The 14,492-nt window shown below is 42.6% G+C and overlaps 1 protein-coding gene across 4 annotated transcripts in view; it reads right to left on the bottom strand.

The window, feature by feature from the left end:
- The window catches only part of DIP2C (disco interacting protein 2 homolog C), a 360,331-nt gene that overhangs the window by 167,587 nt on the left and 178,252 nt on the right, over positions 1-14,492 (bottom strand). For all 4 annotated transcript variants that reach the window (XM_060156549.1, XM_060156558.1, XM_060156568.1 and 1 more), the window contains one exon: positions 7,462-7,572. In XM_060156549.1, coding sequence (XP_060012532.1) covers positions 7,462-7,572 — 111 coding nt within the window. The remainder of the gene's footprint in view (positions 1-7,461; positions 7,573-14,492) is intronic.

The raw sequence follows: 14,492 nt of genomic DNA, 5'->3' as shown, positions 1-14,492 counted from the left end.
GAAACCATAAACCAGACAAAAAGACAGGCTTCAGAATGGGAGAAAATATTTGCAAACGAAGCAACTGACAAAGGATTAATCTCCAAAATTTACAAGCAGCTCATGCAGCTCAATATCAAAAAACAAACAACCCAAACCAAAAATTGGCAGAAGACCTAAATAGACATTTCTCCAAAGAAGATATACAGATTGCCAACAAACACATGAAAGGATGCTCAACATCACTAATCATTAGAGAAATGAAAATCAAAACTACAATTAGGTATCACCTCATACTGGTCAAAATGGCCATCATCAAAAAATCTACAAACAACAAATGCTGGAGAGGGTGTGGAGAAAAGGGAACCCTCTGGCACTGTTGGTGGGAATGTAAATTGATACAGCCACTGTGGAGAACAGTATGGAGGTTCCTTAAAAAACTAAAAATAGAACTACCATATGACCCAGCAATCCCACTACTGGGCACATACCCTGAGAAAACCAAAATTCAAAAAGAGTCATGTACCCCAATGTTCACTGCAGCTCTATTTACAACAGCCAGGACACGGAAGCAACCTAAGTGTCCATCGACAGATGAATGGATAAAGAAGGTGTGGCACATATATACAATGGAATATTACTCAGCCATAAAAAGAAATGGAATTGAGTTAGTTGTAGTGAGGGGGATGGACCTAGGGTCTGTCATACAGAGTGAAGTCAGACAGAAAGAGAAAAACAAATACCGTACGCTAACACATATATATGGAATCTAAAAAAAAATAAAAATGGTTCTGAAGAACCTAGGGGCAGGACAGGAATAAAGACACAGATGTAGAGAATGGACTTGAGGACACGGGGCAGGGGGGAAGGGTAAGCTGGGACGAAGCGAGAGAGTGGCATGGACATATATACACAACCAAATGTAAAACAGATAGCTAGTGGGAAGCAGCCGCATAGCACAGGGAGATCAGCTCAGTGCTTTGTGACCACCTAGAGGGGTGGGATAGGGAAGGTGGGAGGGAGACGCAGGAGGGAGGAGATATGGGGATATATGTATATGATAGCTAATTCACTTTGTTATAAAGCAGAAACCAACACACCATTGTAAAGCAATTATTTTCCAATAAAGATGTTAAAAAAAAAAAAACAAAAAAAAGAACTCTCTTCAGCTGCATCTTCTGCCTTCTCCATTCTTACACAACCTTGGGCCTAGTACAGCATTACGAAAGAGAACCTTCTGCTGTGGTGACGATTTTCCATATCTGCACTGCGCAGTATAGTAGCCACATGCCTTAAAATGTGGCTGGTAAAGCACAAAAACAGAATTTTAAATTTTATTTAATTTTATTAATTTAAATTTAAAAGGTCCCTTGTGGATACTGACCACCATGCTGGGTGGTATAGCTCTGCACAGACAGAGCCTGTCCTTCACTGGGAATATTTAGTTTAGTATGCAGTCTGATTTAAGTCTTCTCTTTTACTCTAAGTAAGAAAATGTTATTTCCTGATTTTTACTAAAATAAATTAACTAATGAAACATTTAGTTGTTCAGAGAGAACACAGGTCATCACAGAACTAGGAACCACATTAAAATGAGTAAATCTTGTCAAGTTTACTAGAGAAAGAGAAAACTTCTCAATCTAGAAAATTAAACTTCAGCGTCAAGGAAGAACTCACTATAGGGTAAATAAACTCTGGAAGCAAACATGTTTTCTGTATTTTTGCCTCACGTGTAGTCCAGAGCGGAATGCTCAGTACACAAACCTATCTGCATGTTTGTGAATGAATGAATACTAGGATAAAGTCCTTAGTCCTGGAAACTGATCATTGCTATGAATCAGACTTCATCATCAGCACAAAATCAGTCTCAAGGATGGGTTCAGAAGTAGGAGTTTCTAGTTCACACTATCTCTCAATTTTCTATTAAAAAAATTCTATTTATAAGTCTCATAGCAATGGTTCTAAAACTTTTTGACCCAAAGAACACTTTAAACTCAAAAACTGCTGAAAACCTTTAAAAGTTTTATTTATGGGATTAATACTTTGATATGTACTGTATTAGAAAGGAAACGGAAAAACTTTTTAAAACACAAGACTTCACAATCACAGATTCCACTGGCGGTCAGAATGATGATATCACCACATGTCAGGCAGCCTCTGGAAAAACCCATTGTACATTCATGAAAAAAGTGAGAATGAAAAAGGCAAGTAATGTGTTAGTGTTATTCTGAAAAGGGTTTGACCTCACAGACATCCCTGAAAGGGTCTTGAATCCCCCACGGGTCCCTGGATTCTGTTTTAGCTCCTCGTCCTAGAGGAAGACAGGGCTCCATGACATTCTACCAGGAATGAGCACAGGGTGGATCAGGACACCTCAGCACTGAGAAGGCAGCTGCTCTTGTCCATGTCTGCACACAAATTATGAGATGTAGTTTTTTTCAAACTGTTCCTAAGCCCATAAATAGACAAAACAATCATTTAAAACATATTAGGAAATCATATGTTATATTTTAGTTTTAATATATTCTTCCCTGTCATAATCAGTCTTGGTTGGAATACAAACAACTCAAGTCTCAAGGTTTTCTTTTCCACGGTTTTTGGTTGAGGGAAAAAGGTGTTTAAAAAAACAGCTAGAGGGGCTTCCCTGGTGGCGCAGTGGTTGAGAGTCCGCCTGCCGATGCAGGGGACACGGGTTCGTGCCCCGGTCCGGGAGGATCCCACGTGCCGCAGAGCGGCTGGGCCCGTGAGCCATGGCCCTGAGCCTGCGCGTCTGGGGCCTGTGCTCCGCAGCGGGAGAGGCCACAACAGTGAGAGGCCCGCGTACCGCAAAAAAAAAAAAAAAAAAAAAAAAAGCTAGAATCTTTTAAAGCTCAAATTAGACTTTATCAAGTGAAAGTAATAAAGGGCCCAATATAGAGTTTGACATTTTCTAGGTATTCAGTAAATGCCTATTCATTCACTTTCCAAATCAAATTTTAGTTCCCAAAGAAAATTTTTTAAAAAGAAGAGAGGTGCACACTATTCTAAAGAATTCTAGTAGGAGTTCATTACCATGTAAGGCCATGGGTTTAGAAATGAAATGAAAACGTATAGCCAAGAAAGATTAAATCTGTGGCTATATGGTTGACTAGATCGACTGTTAATTAGGTCAATTGTCTAAAAGATAATAGAATTACTTCTTGGCTGATATATTTGGTCATTGAAGCAACCAAAGTAACTCCACTGCAAATTAAGTGGTCAAAGAATTTTAGAAAGCAAAATCTCCTTAAAGTCACAAAACTTTTTCTCTTAAATGTCTTAAATCTTCTGTGCTGGCTCAGGAGAAAATAAACCAGAAAATCCTGAAACATGGACACTGGTAACAGACCAAAACAAGCTTTTAAGATTTCATAACCACAGTTTAAAAAATCTATGAGCATAAACTCCAAGAAGTACATCAGTGAAATGTCTAAATTAAGAAAACTGACTAGAGTATTAAAAACAGGAAATAGCAGATAACAACATGGTGAATGAGACTACCAAATGAGCCCTGGGAATGACCCAAAGGCCCTCCTTAGCTTTCCTCTAGGGCGGATGACATCCTATACAAGGGGTGGTGCTCCATGTCAGTTATAGAAAACGAGAACCCAACTGAGCTTTCAAAAGCATATGGAAAGATCCTCTGGGTATGTTTGCTCCTTATGTAAATTAAGCAGTCATTATTTATTCAAAATTGAAAGGAGTGTAAACTAAAAAAAAATTAAAACAGTATATACAGTCTATTTTTCACATCTTACATGACACTTCAAGGAATGTCTACACAATTTTTCATGTATTCTCTACTTAGTAAGTGAATAGCTGAGGCGAATTCCACCGTCTTTAACCTACAAATGAAAAACTTAATTCTCTAAAGGCAGACCCAGAGACCATCATCTATACAACTGTACAACCCAGACATCTTGGGGTCACCCCCAATCCCCTCTCTCACACACTCCTGCCTTAACTCAGCCTTCACATCCTCAAGCTACTATCTTCTAAAGACATCTCAAGTCTCACTGGCACTGACTGATCTAAACAAATATCTCAGTTATTCAGGGTCTTTCCAAATACTCCACTTCTAATCCATATCTCCACAATGCCACCAAAGTACTCTTCAAACCCCACAACTACTCCAAACATGATTTTGCCTAAAATCTTCAAATGGTACCCTAGCACCTTCAGGATAAAGTCCAAATGCTTGAGCACATATACAAAATACCTTAAAATCTGGCCCCTCTTACCTAATTTCTTGCTTTTTCCAAATGTGCTCTGCTCCCTTCATCACCCTTCTTTCCTTCAAAAACCATTAACTAGGCACTATTTTAGGTGCCTGGCATACACAAATGAACAAAGCAAAGATCCTTGCCCTGGTGGACCTTACATTCTTATGGTAGGTAGAGAGCTGACTGACGGAGAGAGATGTGGGTAGACGGATGACAGATTGCAGGTAGATAAACAGATGGTGTATATAGATAGATTATTGGTAGATGATAGATAGCTAATAGATGGTTGACTGATAGACAACTTGGTAGACAGATGATCAACAGACAGCTAACTAGATAGAGAGATGATTGATATAGGCAGGTAGGTAGGCAGATGACAGATTACTGATACAGATAGTGAGATGATTGACAGATGGGTAGATGGACAGACAGATGACTGAGAGCATGCCAGGGGTAACAGATGCAGTGGATGCAAACAAATCAGGCTGGAAAGGGAAGGGACTGGGTATGAGATGGCATGGTGCTTTACCATGTTAATTGGGTGGTCAGAGAATGCCTCACAAAAACAGGGAACACTCAGGGAACCAGCGTGGCTGCAGAGGAGGGCGATGTGCAAGACGAGAGTGTGGAGTGACAGGAGGCCAGACCATGCACATGGTGGGTCACTGTTGCCACATGACTCTTACTCTGATAGCAACAGGAGCTGCTGGAATTCTTGAGCAGAGGAGTGTCGCCAGCTAACGTGCGTTTAGAATTCAGGGCGCCGTTATGTTGAGGACAGCCTCTGAGGACAACCGAGTGAAGGGAACCAGAAAGAAGCAGAGGAAGTGGGACGAGGGTGCCTGGAGAGACGCCCATAGGAAACGAAGTTGCAGGGACAGGAGCTGCTGGAATTCTCTGCAGCTTCCTCCAAAGTGGGGAGAGTTCCGAGTCTGGAGTTCTAATTGGGAAGGACTAACGCAAACCGGAGCTTCCCTTGCCTCACGATGATGCTCACGAGAACTAAGTGGTTTAAAGTAGGGCCTGAGGTAGGGGCTGGACAGGATGGGGTCTGGTTTCCTCTGCAGAGGGCTGTGCTGGCCATGTCCCTGTGGACTGGTGACAATCAATCCCCTGACATCGCCCTCCATTCTTCTCCTCAGCTCCACCCCTCCATCGAGTCTTCCCCTCCGCCCACAAAGAGGGGTGGTAGCGTGCACAGGTGAGCGGAGACGCACCTGAGGCCCAGAGATCACCACCTCCTACTGTACTGTGTTCACCTCTCTCAGACTTTTACTTGAAAAGAAAAACAGTGACACCACCGCCACCTGTCCTACTGATTTCCCAAAATAACTAGGAGGATTTGAACAAGACAATATACCTTATCAAAGGCCATATAAAGTTTTTACGGTATATTATCCTCCACCCTCATCGTTAGGAAAGACATATAATGTAGGACATAGATTGTACTATGATTTAATTGCCATCTAAACTTAAAAAATTAACACAAAAAATACAGGTTAGAAATGGACAGGAGATATAATCTTCTATCTGGCAAGAAGTCAGATTACAGGGTCAGACAAAGCTAGATTTGCACCCTAATTTGGTGAGTTAGTTATCATTAACAATCACTGAACTTCAATTTTCTCATCTATAAAATGGAAATAAGAACTTGACTAGTTTCTCTGAGAACTAAAGATACGGATGATAGTAAACATGTGTCTACCTGTGTGTCTAAGTGCATGTCTACATATATATCTATGTGTATGTCTACATGTGGCTATCTACCTGTATGTCTCCTGTATGTGTTACTATGTATGTGTATCTACCTGTGTGTGTCTACGTGTGTGTGTGATATATAAAATGAACAACACACTCAAGACAAAGGAAAAAATGGAAACATTCCACAGCAAGTCGACAGCACATATGTGTGTGCTACCCTCCTAATTATTTGAAAGGGGCCTTTGAGATGCCCGAATGAGTACAGTGTGCTCTTGGTATGTGCTAGGAGTTAAAATACCTATGAAAAAAAAGAAGGTGGATTTGGGAACAAACTCCTGCCCTCACTCCACCCCCACATACTGTCCCAGGCACCAGGCCTGAGGGGGCCAAGAAGGCAGGAGCAGCAGTGAAGCTGCACTGGGCTTCTTCCTAGTTTCTCAAGACCATTCTTCTTGCTTCCGCAGATGAAGATTTCTGATGCCATAAAAATCTGTCTTACCCCTTCTTCCCTTCCAGAAAGGAGAGCAGGGCCAGGCAGGCAGGCACACAGCTCCTTAGCGGGAAGGGTGGTGGTTTATCTTGCAAGCCCCCATTAATGGAAAAATTCACAACGCTGAGAGGCTCACAGGGTTGACCCACCCACCTTGGTATGAACTGGCTGAGCTACTTCTCCTCTTGCAGTCTCAGCTTCCTCTTCTGCAACATGAAACAGTCATAAGTACTTCACCTTTCTGTTATAAAAACCAAGTGAGATAATGCCTTTGCAAGTACTTTGCAAAATATAAAGTGATATATAAATGTTATAATTTGGGTTGTCATCATGAGCAATCCACATGTACCCTGAACTGGTGTCCCAGCAACAACACTTACTGATAATTTTCTTTTAAAAAATTAGGGAAGCAGCTAAAAGCAACTTTAATCCAGATGTTGGGGGGAAAAAAACTTTTTTCAAAAAGTAAAACATTAATCACAATACAAGTTTCCTGATGCTCAATTAATGAAAGAAATTTAAGCCAGTCAAGCCCAGGTGATGACTGCAATAAAACGGAACTATGAAGATAGCATTCTTATACACAACATCATAAAACACAAAGGAAATAATAAACGGAGAACATACAACTTATTAAGAATCTTATTACTTTTTTGAAAATTGTACTTGAAAACAGAAATCACTGAGGTTAAAAGAGAAGGAAAAAATACTAGCAACCAAGATTATGAAAAGTAAAACCAAACTTTTAAACAGTAACACCTAAAAGAAATAAGCAAAATTTGGCTTGAGAGGTTACTTTTTAAGTTCTTGTGAAATTCTAAATAATGGAAACTATCTTAAAAATATAAAAAGAGTTATTATTTACTGAATTTTAATGTGTACCCTAGAGGGTATATTTGTGTCTGAGATAAGATGGCATCTGTGGGCCACATGACCAACCACAGGGACATCCAAACTCACTGCCTCATACTCACACAGCTTCTGCAGACATGTGCCCACTCGTTCATTTCACCATCACCCACATTACAGACCCCACACCTGGTGCCTTACCCGACCGATAGCGCTCATCTCGTGACCCTGAGGACCTTCGGCGGTGATAGCGAGAGGCGGAGGAAGGAGTAACTGGAGCCCGGCGCTCTGGAGGCAACGCTTGATCCACTCCTGGGTTAATGAGGAAAACAGCAAAGTAAGGAGAGGTTTACTGGCAGCTGGAGTTAACTTATTTTGCAAAACAAATCATTTGGTAGAATAAATCTCTGACTCTCTGCTTTCCCACAGCCAAGCTGAAGCACACAGGGGAGTGGGCATGGAGGGCTGGGACATCCTGGACAATGAACAGGAAAGGAAGAAGTATCCGGGGTAGGGCACGACTCAGAGCCCCGACACTACAGCCTTCAGAAACACCGGTCCAGGCTCCTTCACGTCACAAATGCCTGTTATGTCATGTGCCGTGATGCAGAGTAAGCTACAAGCAATAATTCTTTAAATTACATTTATCATTAAATTAAAAGCAACTGCAAACAAGTCTTAAAGGATATTTTAATAATATAATCCAGGTAACCAGGATGGAGCATAAACTTTCATCTTTGTTCATTCAAAATTTCAAACTCTCTGCAGTCTGACTCCATTTGATGCTAAACAACTGAACAAGTTGTATTTCAATATGGCTTTGAAGAATTACCAAAACTGTTTACATGGTCAGATAAAAATGATTCAATGATACTGGCCAAAAGCTGACCTAACTCTAACAATCTTGATACCTATTCAGAACTAGAGTAGTCAGAGGCACAATTTAGATAAAACTAGGTACTACGGGAAAGATGTAATCACTACAGTTCAGAAATAAAGTAATTCTGAGCCCTGAGTATTAAAGATTAATGGTTGCTTCTTCAGAAAAGGGTCAGTAATGCTCAGGAGAAAGTAAACCAGAAAGAGCAATGTTAGCAAAAAACTGTCTGGTCCCTGGTTTTCTGTGATGGCTCCATGAGAGTTAGCTATTCGTCCCTGAGATTTAATATCCCTCCTATGCTGGTGATTTCTGAACCTCACTTTTTAATGGAATGTTTGTGGGCCCTACATATTACGTTTGCTATGTTAGAACTGTACAAAAGACACCTGCACTGCAGGCCTGGGTTAGGTTCCATGGTTTTTCATCTAGCAAGCGTATTAACACTGCTAATTAACAGTCCTTGTCACTGAACTGTTCACAGCTCCAAGTCTCCTCCAGCTATTGTCTCAAATCTTTTAAAAAATTACTTTGTATTTTTATCAAACAGATGCACAGAATTTACGAAATCAAAGACTACTATTAAGTCTCATAATGAAGACAGTAGTTACCTGGTATTTACGTTCATATTGAACCTTAGAATTCTAAACAAAATTATTTGTAAATTTAAAAATTTTTAATTTATTTGTATAAATATATTTATTTGAAAATTATTTATATTCATTGCCTTTCCTGTCAATTATTGTCAAGAAGTTAAATTATTAAATGTCATTCTGATACTATAATCTTTATGTAAAATCTGTTTATTTTTTTCTTTTCTCCTGTGTCAACTTTTATAACTTTTCCTTTAATCCCACTGAAGGAGGTGCAAGCAAGCGTTTCTTCCTATGGCAGGGGCGTCACAGATCTACTTCCAGTAGGTCTTTTACCTGGGCTGTTCCGTTTACCCAAAGAAGAGACGTCCGGTCTCCTGTATTGTGACTAAACACAGTGTTCACAGTGTTTAGCTGGAGCTATTCTCACTCTCCAGCACATGTGCTCTGATTCAGGGCCTCTGGGTGCAGTACTGCCAGGTGTCCCCAACTCCAGAGGCTCTTAGTTCCCTTTCTCCAGAGAGCAAACATCTCTGGGGGAACGGGGAGGATGTGGATCGCCTGTTCCCTAGATGCCACGCCTACCCCCACCCCCCGCCGTAGTTTCATCAGCACCTTCATCTGCTGCCTTCCTCCCCTTGGCTAAATAAGGAGCCTCTAATTATCTATCTTATATAGCTTAAAAACACATCACTATTTCTCCCATTCTCTTGTCCTGGGGATTTATACTTTATCCATTTACTGACATCATAGTGCAGCTCTGGGAAGAAGCAGAGCTAAATGTACACCTTTGAGCTGCTGAGGTTAAACAGTGCCTGATACACACACACACACATCTAGCTTTCAATCTCAGTAGTTACCCATCTAGTTCTTTCAAATACGCTTTTTGGAATTAATTTCAACCTTGACCCCTTCCAGGTCCCTACGTTGTCATATACTTCCTCTGGGAAGTGTAGTCATAGCACTTACAGACCAGCTATACAGAGTTGTAGGTTAGTTCTCACCTGTTGCAGTCCCTACACATCTGTCTTCAGAAAGCTAAGTCTGCATACAAGCACTGTGAACATTTACTCTCATAGGCTGAAAAATAGAGCTTACAACCCAAGTTTTAAAAAGAAATGAATAAATTAGACAAAAGGAGAATAGCTTCAACAGGTCACCAGCAACAGGACATTAAAAGAGACTAAAATATAAGTGTGCATATTTCAATCATTAGTTTTTATCTGACCTCACTGTAAATGAAATTTGAGGTAGCTTAAAGGTACCTCAGTCACATATGCAACTCCAAATTAGAATGACCTGGTACCACAAGAGAAGCCGGGGTAGTATAACCCATGGCCCATGACCCCAGTAAGAGGAGCTGACCACATGCTGCTGCTGCGATGGGCTCCCTCCTGGTAAGGCTAACCACGAATAATTAGTAAAACACATAATTACAACACAGTACTCAGCACTGCTGAGGTCTCACATTCAGGCATGGGTGAAAACTAGCTCAAAGGAAAGCCACAAGATGACCAGTGTGTCTACGACACAAGGTGAGGCGTCCCAAGGAAGGTGGGTGGGGTAACTGTCCAGAAACACGCAACGCAAGGGGGATAAAAAATTCTCCTCAGGCAAAAATGAGACAGAGATCAAGACTGGATCTCTTCTCCGACACACATCTATTAAGCACCACTAGCTTCAGATCCCACAAAAAACTGAGGGGAAATGCACTGGGGACACCGCCATGCTCTGGAGCTGGAGCCCCATCTGCTGCCATCACGATCTGACCCTGAGCCTCAGTTTCCCATCTTTAGGCAGGACTGATAGGAACAGCCAACGCTTTACAGCACTGGTGCAAGCACTTTATATTTACTAATTTATTAACATAGGCATATGACATAAGTTTCTGCCATTTCACTGAGAGAAAATGCAGGCCCAGAACTGGGTCTTGAACTCAAGCAGTCTGTGCCACTCTCACTAGTGCCCTTCCATTTGTGATGGGCATCCTTTCCTGGTGCTCCTGGGCACCTGCTGTCACTCAGAGCCCAAGCAGAGGCCAGGCCCTTGAAGCGGAGGCTACCTGCTGTTCAGTGCTGCACTCCAGGTGCAATGATCACTGGTTACATGGACCAAGTCCAGCTGGTACTTTGAATCCATGAAGAGGTATTTTTGTGATCTCACCACAGAACTACTGTTCAAGAGCATTCTTATAAAGAGAGATGGAAACTGCTACAATTCCAGACTGCTGCCCAGGAACAAACTCAGAGCAGGTGAAAACTGCTGAGGTTGTGTGACATGAAGGTGTGCACACATCGATCCTTGCTTGGGACAGGGGCAGGTTAAGAGCCCAGAGAAGGCAATGACTGACTCGCTGTCTGCCTCTGGCCAAGTGCTGCCCCTGGCTCACGGGAGGGTCTCCGGAAGCACTGCTGAACCAGTAAGTGAAATTTTCAAGGCTCGTGCAGAGTGCTGCAACTCATCAATTCATATACTACAACCTCAGAGAGCTTTTGTTTCCTCTAGAATTGCCACGGGACTGTAAATAAAACTCCTCATCAGAGGAAGAAGACCAGAGGTGCATAAGAGGAAAAGAGGAAACAAAAGGACAGCACAGGAGAGAGCAAAACACACCTCGTCCCGCTGCTGAGCGTGCACCTTCCTGGGCCCTCACACTTCTGCACATGGCACCCCACCTCTCCACTCCCTCAAACACCTCCATCCCCTGGGACTCCTCTCTTCCCCACCCTACACTTTATCCTCAAGGTTAGAAAGGTCACCAGGCTTAGCGCTCAGCCCTGCCCGGGTGCTTTCACAGTCACACACCACCTGCAGCTCCCAGCACCCTCTCTGCCACCAGGGCCACTGCAGCCCGGAATGTCAGTCTCTCTCTTCAATCCAAGCAGGGCTCTGACTGGTTCATGTCTCTACACCCTGTGGACCACAGAACCGAGCCCTAAGCTCCTTCCCTGACTGCCAACCTCCCTCCACCACACCCTCCTCGCCAGCCACCTCCCACTCGTGCCTCCAGGTTCCTGTCACACAGAAACACTCTTCCCAAGTTTTTGCCCTGTCCTATCGCTATTCACTCCTCCAAATGCTTTTTTTCCCATCCATATGTAAAAACTTTGTTTAAGCCCAAGGGAGAGAAAGCAGAGAAATAAGCCATTTTTATTAGAACTTCAATTACTTCTAACACATGTTTAAGAAAGGTTCCCCCAAACTAACATAATATTGTAAATCAACTTTACTTCAGTAAAAAAAGAAAGGTTCCCCAAAGAAAATCCTAACAATATAGTTCTGGCACCTAAACAACCCACCAATTTCAGATTATTAAATAAATGCAGATATTTCATTAACGCTATGGTAAACTAGATAATAGAAATCACAATAATCCTCCTATTAACCTAAGAATAAGGCCCACAGGGGCTGGTCCATTCACCCAGACACAATGGTGCACTACAGGCCAGAAGACCTGCAGTATAGACACCTGCCAGAAAAAGTATTTCTAAATTCAGACAGTAAGGGAAATACACTGAAAAACCTTGGTTTTCAACATATTTTTAAAAGAAATCATGAAGGATGTGTACAAGATAACCTGCATAAAAATGTATGTAAGATTTAAAACAAACATCTTGATTCAAATTCTGGTCTTATTTTTACTAATTGCATAATGGGACAAATCGCGCAGCCTCTGAACCTCGGTTCCCACATGTGTTGGGGTGCAGCCATGGAAACATTAATACAGGAGTGACTGCTACTGCCAGGACCCTCACCGTGACCCAAGGCTCTCTGCTCCCTGCACACAGCATTCGTGGATCTCAGGGTCCCTCGACCTCACCGGGACCCAAAGGGCTCTCACTTAAGTGAAAACATGCTTTAGGCAGTTGGTAAAACTGACAAGGATTTTTCCATATTTCAAGTTTGTACAAAAACAATTTTTGAATTGTCCCATTCTCTTCTAGGACCTAATTATACTTTCCTTCACACAACAGCACTTATTTCTAACGTAAGTACCATCAAGGAGTTTGCCAGAAAATAAATAGGACAACTGTAGTACAGGTGAGAAATTTACTACATTCACTTCATACTGACGCAAATGAGAACAGCACAAAATAGACAGAAATCTCACCATCAGCACTGTAACATCTCCCTGACCATGCTGGCCTGATTCTTACATTACTGTCCCTCTTGTGTCTACCTTACCCTCCATTCACATGAAGCCTTGCAATAAATCAGTATAAATTTGCTAACCATTTTCCTATTCATGTTTGAATTTTCGTAGGGACTCATGCCTGGAAAAGTACAGATGACCTGGAGTTCAGGGTTTCACAAGAGCCCCTACCATCATGCATCTGTGTCTCATCTCCACATCCCAGCACTTGGCTTTGCTCAGCTGGGAAGTTCGGAGGCAATGAGAGTATATGGTCAGGATCAGGGCTTCGGATTTCTGCGTTTTCCTTATAGATTGCCCACAAAAACCTATATGAGCCAGACCCAAAGTAGACACCACTCTCCCTGCTCCATGCCCAGCTCCGCCTTCTGTAGAGGCTCAGCTGTTCCCTGTTAACTACTGGTGTCTGGGGGAGGAACCTGATTGGTTCATGCCACCAAAAAGAAGAAACCCATCAATAATCACCAGCTGTGTGTGATAAAATAAGACTACTACTTAGACAACTGAGAGTAGCAAGCTGTGTATCAAGATCATGACCAGGGCTTACCTAGGATACAGGTCATTTACCTCTAGGTGATGAAAGTTCATTTCCTGTAGCAACTCAGTCTGGAAAGAATTCATGCTAAGTCGCAGGCCACCCTGACTTAACTACTCGTATTTCTCTTTTTCTGGCATTTAACCTTGCAGGCTACACCCCATCCATCATGAACAGATGGCATGGCCTTAGAAGTCCCCTAGGACCAGCTCTGTGTCCCCACAACCCAGGTCAGACAGGCAACACACTGCTGTGCCCAGGGAAGTGAGGGCTGCATTTTGGGAGACAAACTCTGTGGCAGGATGAAAATATAGACCAAATTGTGCACCTGGCACCAGAGAAGCAGAGCAGTTGTTAATGTGAAGAAGCAGAACCGATCAACCACAGCAGGGCCAGTAAGCTTCATTTTCTGGAGAATATAAAACACAACGGCCTGTCCTAACCCCAGGGATCAGGCAAGAAATCCTTGTCGAAGTGACACTGCACTGAGCTTTAAAAGATGCACAGGTACAGGCAGAGGGCACAAGCACGTACAGAATGCCTCACATGCAGTGTGACATCGGATGTAGGCTGGAGGAGGTGAAGAGAGGTCAGGCTGCTATCCGTGAAGCCCTTCTGATGCAGACGAGTCTGCTCTCTGGGTGGGGCCGTCTGCCTTCTCCAAAAGAGCAAAAGTGGACAATAAACTCGCCCTAGCCAAGAGAGGCTCCTCTCTGAGTAGGCTGTTCACGTGGATCCCACAGCCGATCCCCAGCGAGCAGGAAGGAAACAGACAGACTTGCCCTCTGGTCACGGTAGCCGAATTCACCAAGATTTTCACAACTACACAGTCACAGTAAGTCCTTGTAACTGAGCACAAGACGCTTGCTGTTGGAGGAAAGGCGAGATGGGCCTGGAGAAGACTGGATCTATATAAATCACTCACCACTCAGAAACATTTGATGCCAATCACGTGGAAAGTAATATCTAGCCAATACATGCATCATGAGAATAGAGGGACTATTTGGTCAAGGAAAGTTTCACTATTTATGGTAATGTTGGAATGTTACTACCTCACATCACCATGGCCTTGTC

This window comes from Lagenorhynchus albirostris, chromosome 1 (genome assembly GCF_949774975.1).
Source record: "Lagenorhynchus albirostris chromosome 1, mLagAlb1.1, whole genome shotgun sequence".
NCBI classification, from domain to species: domain Eukaryota; kingdom Metazoa; phylum Chordata; class Mammalia; order Artiodactyla; family Delphinidae; genus Lagenorhynchus; species Lagenorhynchus albirostris.
The sequence above is the reverse complement of the archived record's forward strand: the minus strand, read 5'-3'. Positions and strand labels throughout refer to the sequence as shown.